Source organism: Orycteropus afer, unplaced genomic scaffold (assembly GCF_000298275.1).
Source record: "Orycteropus afer afer isolate SDZICR_OR568_19922 unplaced genomic scaffold, OryAfe1.0 scaffold00078, whole genome shotgun sequence".
Taxonomy (NCBI): Eukaryota; Metazoa; Chordata; class Mammalia; order Tubulidentata; family Orycteropodidae; genus Orycteropus; species Orycteropus afer.
In genome coordinates, this window is record NW_006921665.1 from 4,942,088 (window position 1) to 4,953,288 (window position 11,201).

General features: G+C 36.2%; 1 protein-coding gene across 1 annotated transcript in view; it reads right to left on the reverse strand.

Annotated features, from left to right (window-relative positions):
- ITSN1 (intersectin 1) overlaps positions 1 to 11,201 on the reverse strand; it is a 217,486-nt gene that overhangs the window by 198,904 nt on the left and 7,381 nt on the right. Inside the window, exon 4 of the mRNA XM_007941304.1 lies at positions 2,308 to 2,399. Within this exon, the coding sequence (XP_007939495.1) occupies positions 2,308 to 2,399 (92 nt within the window). The remainder of the gene's footprint in view (positions 1 to 2,307; positions 2,400 to 11,201) is intronic.

The window sequence follows — 11,201 nt, forward strand, 5'->3', positions numbered from 1 at the left end:
GATACTGCCTCGGAAACCCAAGGAGGGGTCGCTATGAGTCGGGGCCGACTCGACGGCACATAACAACAACAACAACAACAATGGTTGCAAAACTAAAATATCAATAAAATGACACCAAAAGAGTGAATTTTGATATGTGAATAATGCCACAATAAAGCTGTTGCAAAGCAAAAAGAAACAGTCTATTTCTAGAGAAACTTGGTTAGCCTATATCACCTCTTCTGTAGGGTTCTACAAAGTGCACCATGGAGACAGTACTATAATATACTGTACTATACAAAAAAAAAAACCTCATTGCCGTTGAGTCGGATCCAACTCACAGTGACCCTTCCTTGGGTTTCTGAGGCGGCATCTCTACGGAAGTAGATTGCCCAACCTTCCTTCTGAGGAGTGGCTGGTGGGTTTGAACCACCCACCTTCTGGTTAGCAGTCAAATGTCTTAGGCACTACACCACCAGAGCTTCCTTACTATACTATACAGGCTCTTAAAATGAACTTTTCTTTAGAATCCTACCCTTAGGTGAGTCACAATATCATTATACTCCATTTTCCTCTCCTGTTACATAGAGAGGTTGTAACAACATTGTAACCTTACAGATATATTTGCCATTTGAAAATGGTTCTCAAACATAAATTGTCTAAATGTAACTTGTAGTGAGCTTTCATGTGAAGTATTTTCTTTCAAAGAAGAGTAAGCAAAAGAAAAGAGTTTATACTTGTAACTGAAAACTACATTACACAAATTAAAGCTGTGCATACTCACAATTTAACCTCTTCTGTATAAGAAATGTTCATTCACTTCATTTATTTAGCCCGGATATTGAAAGTGTAAAGATGTTTTTTTAAGTATCTTACAAAAATTTTAACTTGAAACATGAAGTAATTAGACCAGCTATTCCAATTAACATACAATGACTAGTAATCTTTTTAACTGTTCCCCCTCAAAAAATAAAGTTACATGGAAAATAACTCTATATAACTGGAGTTAACTCAAAGAGAGAAATAATGCAAAACAATAAAAATGTGGCATACAACAAAGATCAAAAATCTCTAAAAAGTGATAAAAAAATTAAAAGTCAGCACCATTATTTTGGAAAATAAAGAAAAGTCATTCAGCAAGAAACTGAATCCAAAGCCTGGCAGAAATCTTTTTACCTCAGACAGGTAAAATCAATGATCGCCCTTCAGCAAATCACACCAGTGTAGTCTAATTTTCCCTCACTGTAGGAGCTCTGTGGCTCAATGCCTACGGCATCTGACTGCTAACCAGAAGGCTGATGGTTCAAACCTACCAGCCACTCTGCAGAAGGAAGACGGGGCAATCTACTGTCTTGGAAACTCAGTGGGGGTCGCTATGAGTTGGAACTGACTCAATGGCAATGAGTTTGGTTTTTTGGTTTATTAGTGAGCTTGAGCATCATTTTCCATATGTTTCCTGGCATTTAAATTTATACTAGTGAAACCTGTGAGAGAAGCAAGTTAATGGGAATGCCTTGTTTTTCTGGGTCTCTGCAGTTTTCCAACTTTAACAGGGTATATACTCTTACCACTTTTATACTTCTCTTCATTAGAGGAAAATACTTCAGTTTTTCTTCTGACAGGTTTTTGCCTTACACAGGTTCTGGCTTTTCACAAGTTTTACTGTATTTCAATGAACTAGTCCTTCACATCTCTGTTAAGTTTTCTGACAGATTATATGTCATTTTGTGTCAGTTTGTAAGAGTTAATTGTGTTATAGACGCTTGGTCAATAATTGAAAGATTCTTTTACAAATTTATTATTTATCAATTGATTTTGCATATATTATCTTTACAAAATGGTGGTGTAGTGGTTAAGGATTTGACTGCTAACCAAAAGGTTGGTGGTTTGAACCTACCAGCCTTTCCAGGGGAGAAAGATGAGACAGTCTGCTTCTGTAAAGATTTACAGCCTTGGAAACCCAATGGGGGTTAGTGTAAGTTGGAATCAACTCGATGGCAGTGACTTTGGGTTTTATTTATTTATTTGTATCTTTACTATATACTCTAAATTTTTATATATCAAATAATTCTTTCATCATATAGCTTGTGGATTTTCAGTCCTTGATTTTCTAAGATTGTATCATTTATTTTATTACATTTCAATCTTCAAACTAACTGCAATTGTGTGCGTGTGTATGTGTGTATAGTATGTTATCCATTATATTATGTTATTCATTAAATGTTCGTATGAGGTAAGACCTATTTCTGGATTATCTATTCTAAATGAATAATTCCCAGGACAATATGATAACAATCTGATCATTTTGGCTCTATGACGCTTTCATACCTGGAAGGCGTTTTCTCCCCCCTACTTCTCGCAGCCATTTGTTTTTCCCTATAAACGTTAAGATTATTTGACTATTCAGTTTGGGATCCAAACTGAAACAGCATCAAAGTTATAAACAACTTTTTAGAGAGCTAATCTGTTTTAACATTGTCTGCCCATCTAAGAAAATAGTGTATGTCTTTGCATTTCCAGTTCTACTTGTATTTCCTTTAAAAAAATTATATCACTCTCTTCATATAAGTAATGTACTTTTCCTGTTAAATATATTCTTAGGAATTTTACCATTTTTGTCACTATTTTAAATATTCTTTTCCCCATTTCAATTTTTAGTTGCTTAATTCAAGCACAGAGAAAACACTTGATTTTTTATTATTGATGTTATTATATTCACATACCATATAAAACCTCTATTAATCCTACTAATTTTTTTTTAAATTAAAATCTCTTGAGCTTGGTAAAGATGCAATCACATAATTAGCAAAAAAAAGAATTGTTGTTTTCCCAGTATTTATACCAACTGTTTCTTTTATTGGTCTTACTGCTTCTGAAACATTACTGAATGTGTGCTCATCCCTACCTAGTTCTGCATTTAAATGAAATAGTCTTAGTATTTACCATTTAGAATACTATTTGGTAGTGATTTTTGGAAAGTAGTCTGACATACGAAAGTTGTTGCCTTTTCACTTTAACTTATTAGAAATGGTTACTATACTTTTAATCAAATGCGTAATCAGGATCTGCCACATATTTAATCACAAGGCTTCTTTTTCCTTTATCTGCTGGTAAAAAAGATGAGAATGTTGATAGAGAATTTTGATTTGGAACCAACTTCGCACCCCTGGCATAAACCTGAGTTGGTCATAATGTACTATTCTTTTCAAACACTGCTGAATGCTATCTGCTAAGACTTTGTTTTGAATTTTTAGATCTATATTCACCACCTACTCCTCTGAAGGAAGATTGGGCAATCACTTCTGTAGTGTTACCACCTCGGAAACCCAAGGAGGAGTCATTATGAGTTGGATCCGACTCAATGGCAATGAGTTTGGTTTGTTTTTTTTGATATTCATAATTGAGACTGGTCTCTGCTTGCTTTATTAAGATCTCTGGTGGTGCAGTGGTTATGGCATTAAGCTTCCAGCCAAAAGATCAGTGGTCTGAACCCACCAGCCACTCTGTGGGAGAAAGATGAGGCAACCTGCTTCTGTGAAGATTTACACCCTTGGAAGTTCTATGGAGCAGTTGTACTCTGTCCTATGTGGTTGCTATGAGTAGGAATTAACTCAATGGCATTGGCTTTAGTTTTTTTATTTTCAGCCTTTATAAAGAAAATTAATAAAATTTAAGTGATTCTCCCTTCTTTTTTTCTAAGTACTTTAAAAAAGACATCCAGCTATTTCACATAGTTTTCAGAAAAAAAAAAGAAGTGTCCATCAATCAACATTAACACATACACACACAAACAGGCAGATTCCCGCCCCCTATTCAGCACACTTCTGTCTCAAAAACCTGTTTTCTAGTGAGTAACAGAAATATCCAATGAAGGATACTGAGTGAATTAGGGGAGAACAGACTTTTTAGCAATGACCTAGTTAACAGTTTACTGTTTCTAAAAACCCTACTACTGAAGTGCCTCAATGAGTGAGGAGAAGAAACCACAGTCCTCAGGTTTTAGATGCTTAGGCTTAAGGCATCTACCACAATCCCAAAATTTTGGAGAGCATTTTGTGTGATCATATAAAAATTACCTCAATTAACAAAACAAATTGTTGAGACTTCTAGACAGCAAAAACTCATAAGAATTTATGGAAGTATGGTAGAGTTACTCCTACCTATAAAGTCCAGTTCTCATCCATACCCTTGCCCCCTACCCCATCCCCAATACACTGGACTATAGTTAGTGTTTTATTTCCTTAGGTTTCTCTGCAAAAAAAACTTCAGTCCTGCCACAGCCATTCGCTCTCCCATTTACAGTTATTTCTCCAGTTTACCTGTTTTTCAAAATTCCCCCAAAAGACTAACAAAAAGTCTGAGAATACTGAAATAAAATTCAATTTACTTTTCCAAATTAGAAACAATATGTTAACAAGGAGTGTAAGTCAAACAATTGCTATGTATGACTCCTGAAAGCAAACTGACCTTATGTACATTGTTCACCCTGATAATAAAATATATATCTAACAACAGGTAGGGTTGAGAAGATAAAGGCATCAAAGGATGTTGGGTATTAAGGACAAGCTTTTTGTTTTGTCTGTACAAATAAACCATAGATCAATTATTCTTATACACTGTTAATCAGAAAAAAAAATGCTGCAAATTCAAACAAAGGGAAATATGACAACTCTACCTGAATTAATGTACATTTACCCTTTGGCCCACAATTCCATTTCTAGGGATTTACTCTGAAGATAAACCAACAACAAAAAATACTTATGCATATACTCATTCATTCCTGCATTGTCTATAATTATACAATACTGGAAATCATCTAAATGTATATACACAAGAGATTGGTAGGATAAATCATCATGTATTCTCCACAATGAGTACTATACAAATGTTAAAAAAGAAAAAAAATTTGAGAGTTCTCTATGAACTGATATGCCTATTTCCAAAAGAATGTTTTTAAGTGAAAAAAACAAAGAACAAAGAGTAATTTATAGGGAGTTACATTTACCGAAAAAAGAGGAAATAATTTAAATATAAATATATTTTAAATTACCGGAAATAAGAATATTTCCAAAATTCATTTTACATAAATGTGTGTGTATGTGTGTGTGTGTATATATATATACATATACACTCACGTGTGTGTGTGTGTATATATTTTTGTTGTTATGTGCTGTTGAGTAGGACCTGACTCATAGCAACCCCTCCTTGGGTTTCCACGGCAGTATCACTACAGAAGTAGATTGCCCCATCTTCCTTCCGAGGAGTGCTGGTGGGTTTGAATCACTAGCCTTCTGGTTAGCAGTCAAGAGCCTTAGGCATTACGCTACCAAAGCTCCCTCCTATATAAATATAAATATAAATATAAATATATAAATATATCTATCTATATATATATATCTCATACCTGCTTCAAGAAGTATAATAAGAAACTAATAAAATTTGAGGTGGGGGGGGACATGGATGAAGGGATAGGAGAGGGATACTTTGTATACTGCTGGCTTTTGGAATCTTATTAAACTATTACATATTCAAAAAATAAAAATAAAAATAAATATAAATAAAATATAATTAAAAATAAAATTATATCCATACAGATGGCAGGGAATCCCTAAAATTAATAAGAACAGAAACAAATGAACCAAATACTATTTTAAAATAAATATATCCACAGGAAGGAGGGGAAACAAACTAATCAAAGTAATTTCTGAGCACAGTACTTCATATATCCTCAATCTAAAACAAAAGAACTACAAAGAAATCTTGAACTTTCTTGTTTGTAGTGGATATGAGTATAGTAAGTATGTAATTATTTTGTGTATATTATAGGATTAAGCAAACAGACCAGTCTCTTCTTGTCACCATTCCATTCACTGTGGCAGAGCTAAAGTGCACATTTCTTTAGCAGCCCACCTTCTTCACGAACACTTAACAAAGGCTGCCCATTTCCACTACGTTGGAGCTAAATCCAAGCAATGGTGTAGACTAATCCAACCTTGATAGTCATTCATTTGTATATTCACTCAACAAATACTGGAGGCAAAGGGGGTTAGCTACGGGTTAGGCACTACCTGCCCATTTAGGTTACAACTGTGAAAAATTTTGTAAGCTTCTTGCCCTCACAGAGCTTATATTCTAATGACAAGCAGATACTAAACCATAAAACAAATAAATCAGATTCTTTTATATGGTGCTAAGTGCTACTGCATTGGGAAACAAGATGGAAATAGGAGTAGGTGGGGGTAAAAGGAACTTTAGACTGGGTAGTTAGGAAACACCTCTCTGAACAGTTGACATATGACCTGAGACGTGAAGAGTAGAGAGCCAGCTATGTAAGGAGCCAGAACTGCATTATAGAAAGAGAAAATGCCAAGAGCAATGACCATGAGGCAAAGAAGAAATCTGACCTATTTAAAGAATAGAAAGAAGGTAGTGTACCTGAAGTGAAGAAATTGAGGAAGAAGAGTGATGCAAAGATAAGAGCCTGATCTTACTGGGGACTTTTTGCCTTAGTAATAACTGAATTTTTTCTCAATGGAGAGTTTTAAATGAATTAACTTTTTTTTAAAGAGATTATTCTGAATGCTATGTGGACAATGGACTCTAAACGGGCAACTGTGGAAGGAATAGTCCAATCAGGATCCAGTAATATTGACCAGGTGAGACAACAGATTAGGACAGTAGAAGAGAAGACAGAAAGAAGTGGCCAGATTAGGGATAAATTCTGTAAATGGATTAAAAAAGAAATGTGCTGATGGACTGGATGTATAGGGTGAGGAAAAGAGGAGGATTCCAGCATGGCTCCCAGATGCTGGTTTGAGCAGCTGGGTAGGTGCTCAGAGTCAACAACTGAGATGGTGAAAAATCAGGAATAAAAGGTGGGAGAGAGGGGATGAAGAGTCTAGTTTTGAACATGTTAAATTTGAGATTCTCGTGCACATTCAATTCTAGTGGTGCAGTACCTAAGGCATTTGACTGCTAAGCAGAAGGCTAGGGTTCAAACCCACCAGCCACTCCTCAGAAGGAAGACTGAGAATCTACTTCCATAGAGATATTGCCTTGGAAACCCAAGGAGGGTCTCTATGAGTCAGGAGTTTGGTGTTTTGGTGCACATTCAAAAGAAGAACTGAGAGACCTTTGGATATCCAAGTTTAGAGCTCAGAGAAGTCTGTTGTTGTTGTTGTTATGTGCCGTGGAGTCAGACCTGACTCATAGCGACCCCTCCTTGTGGGATACACAACATTGAAAGCTATCGGTCACTTCAAAGATCAACTGGAGGAATTATCCCAGAAGACACACACACACACACACAAATCTTTAATCTTTGAGTTAATAGGATTTATCACATACTTGGCAGAATTCTCATATATCCTAACAAATTTTCTGAATTCCAAATATAAGCAAGTCTTGGATACTTTGAGACAAAAAAAACAAGGTTCACACACACAAAAAATAATAATAGAAGACTATGAGCAGTGTTAGGACCTCTGGGCTTAAGGCATTAGACTGCTAAACAGAAGGTTAACCCACCAGTCATTCCTCGCAAGGAAAGTTGGGCGATCTACTTCCATAGTGATACCACCTCGGAAACCCAAGGAGGGGTCACTATGAGTCGGATCCGACTCGATGGTAGTGTGTTTGTTTTTTTCTGGTTTTATGAGCATGTTACAAGCAGTGTTGAGAAAAATTATTATAATCATAAAATTCTATACTCGGCCAAACTACTTTTCATGTATGAGGACAAAAGAAAGATATTTTCTGTTAAGAAAACAAAAATCCAGATAATTTACCACACAGACATATTTTCTTTAAAATTTTACTTAAAGAAGTTTGACCTAATGAAACAACATTGTTGAGATTAAGAAAGGAAAAAAAAAAATACACAATAAATAGCACAGAGCAATTTTACTTGCAAACATGACAAGTGGCTACCCAAACCCAAACTCATTGCCATGGAGTCAATTCTGATTCATACTGACCCTTTAGGACAGAGTGGGAATGTCCCATAGGGTTACCAAGGTTCTAAATGTTTACAGAAGCAGATTGCCCAGACTTCCTTCTGCGGAGTGGCTGGTCATTTTGAACCACCATAAGTGTCTATGGAAAAGGATTTATAAAAATGAACCTTGGTAATGTAAAGAGATCAAGATCTTCAACATCCTTCATGTTGTTACAATCAAGAACATTTTCATTTCTCTCTCTCTCTCTTTTTTTTTTTTTTACCTTGTCTCATAGCAGCATTCACCACAGTTAACTAGCCCCTTCATGAAACACTGTTTTCCTGTGGCTTCCATGAAATGATAATACCTTTGGGAGCAAAAATCACTTTCAAGAAACCTACTTTGAAGAAATGATAACACTGAGGTCATCGCTGCCTCCTTAGTTCTTCTGGGATGTGTTCATCATTGCTGGATTCTCGAGGACAAGTTTGTCATTACAGATATTTTTGCAGAGTGAATGGAGAATGGCAAAAGGAACTAATTTATTTTACATTTGCCAATACTCCAAAAGACTGAATGGCTTAATAAGACTCAACTCCAGCAATGAAGGCAGTAGTACTTATGACTATTTTATAGTAAGCATTTTATCAATATTCTGACTATATCTACTACCTGTACTGAACTTTAGTTTTTATTTTACTTTTTAAAACTTTCTATGGCAGTTTATATTCAAAACATATTTATCGGTTACTTCTAAAGAAATAGTAAGATTTCTGATCTTGGACAAAATCTTCATTTTAAAAACCAAAACTCAGCCAAACCAGTTGCCATCAAACTGATTCCATGTGCATCAGAGTAGAACTGTGCTCCAAAGAGTTTTCAAAGCCTAATTTTTTAGAAGTAGAATACCAGGCCTATTTTCTGAGGCACGTTTTGTTTAGTAGCTGAGTGCTCAACAGTTTGTACCAGCCAGGGACTTCTCATTTAAAAAAACTGGTCATTAAAATGATATAAAATATTTTTAAAATCACATTCAAAGCCACCACTTTGGTCACATTCAAGTGTTTTTCAAAATGTTAAGTGCCCCTCTGGTACAGTTCTCCTATGCTGTTGTTGTTGTTGTTTGCCGTGGAGTTGGACCCGACTCATAGCGACCCCTCCTTGGGTTTCCGAGGCAGTATCATTACGGAAGTAGGATTGCCCAACTCTCCTATACAGGTAGTAAAAGATAAAAATGCACATTACTTAAAAAAATACCATATAATTTTTTATCCAAAATACTGGAAGCTTCTAACTCTTTTTATAAGTGACACTTCAACAGTTCTATGTATTAATGCCTGCAGTAATGATCCCAATAGTGATCCCAAAGATTGTAAAGTCCTCAGAAGCTTTCTTATACATAATAGAGATATAGTTAAGATCAGAGAGATTGTTATATATCTTTCTATACACAGACCTTGAACTGTCAAGCACTGTAGAGAAGGTGTCAATATGGGTGCAAGTTTTCTTGATAAATATGGTATCACTTCGTTTTTACTAAGTGAATAAACTTCACAAAATGTTCATCTCAAATGATTTTTAAAGAAATGGTGTTACAGGGAAGAGGTAGCTGTGGAGAGGAAGTAGGAAGAGAGCTGTTGCATTGTGGGAGATTACAGTCAATGTCATGAGACAAATTGTATGTGAACTGCTGTATGGAAGATGAATTTGCTCTGTAAACTTATACCCAAATCACAATAAAATTAAAATTAAAAAAGAAATGGTGTTATAAGAATAACTAACTTTATTTGTTTTTTTAATTTGTGATTTGGGTGAATGTTTACCAAGCAAATTCATTTTCCATTCAACAGATCATACACATTTTGTTTCATGACATTGATTGCAATCTCCACAATGTAATAGTTCTCTTTCCACTTCCATCCTATGGTTACCTTTTCCTATGTATTCTTTCCTAGGCATTCCTGCCCTCTGAGCTATCTCCCTACCAAATGCTGTTCTCCTGATCACCCATGGTTGCTTACTCTAAGGAGTCTATTTACCTGGTGTAACTGTTCACCTTATAGGCCTGTCTACTGTTTGGGAGCTCTGGTAGCATAGTGGCTAAGACACTTGCCTGCTAACCAGACGGCTGGCGGTTCAAACCCACCAGCCACTCCTCGGAAGGAAGGTTGGGCAATCCTACTTTGGTAGTGATACTGCCTCGGAAACCCAAGGAAGGGTCGCTATGAGTTGGGTTTGACTTGACGGCACATAACAACAACAACAACAACTGTTTGGCTAGAGGGTATTATTCAGCTTCCATGTGTTTGATTTTTTTCACTTGATCTTCCTAAGAATAACTAACTTTTACTGAGCTAAGAACTGATTCTGCTGGGGTCTGGAGATCCTTCTGATATATACACAGAAGTGTTCTTAGATAGTATAAGAGTATGGATGTTTGTCCTACCCCCTTTTCCCATGCTTGAAAGAGATCACCATATTGTTCAACTCTGTCTCTGTATCTTGGGTTCCCTTTTCTCTCTGGTCCATTTCCAGATGGTGCATTTCCCTTCCCCTCAGTTCCCTCTTTAAAAGCTTCTAATCTCCATTTCTGTGTCCACTACAGACTCTTATTCCAAAGGTCTCACTGGACTTCTTTCCCCCACCTCTTTTTTGTTCCATGTCCATTCAGGCTCTTGTCCATTCTTTCTCCCTCCCCCATCAAGCCCCCACCACCTCATCAGTCCAATGTTGAAACAATTTTAAGCATTTAGGTTGCCAAAACAATGCTTGCCAGTTTTCTTCCAGTTTCTTAGTAGTAAGAAAATTTCTAGGAAGATGTATCATCTTTGGCAGCTGTTATCATCTGGCATTACATACAATAATTTGAATCCATCCTCTGGGAATTCAGGTTTCATTGCTTTTTTTTTTTTAAATTGTATTCTTAATTGACTAGATAATATATCCCCCAAAATATTAACAGGTTACAGTTCAAAGGTCATAAGTTAGTTAACTGGAATATGTTGTTGTCGTTGTTAGGTGCTGTCAAGTTGTTTCCGACTCATAGCAACCCCATACACAACAGAACAAAACACTGCCTGATCCCCTGCCAGCTCCATGATCCCTGCTATACTTGAGCCCATCATTGCAGCCACCGTGTCAATCCATCTTGTTGAAGGCCTCCCCCTCTTTTGTCGACCCTCCACCCCACCAAGCATGACATCCTTCTCCAAGGAATAATCCCTTCTGACAACATGACCAAATAGGCAAGACAAAGTCTGGCCATTCTCACTTCCAAGGAGCATT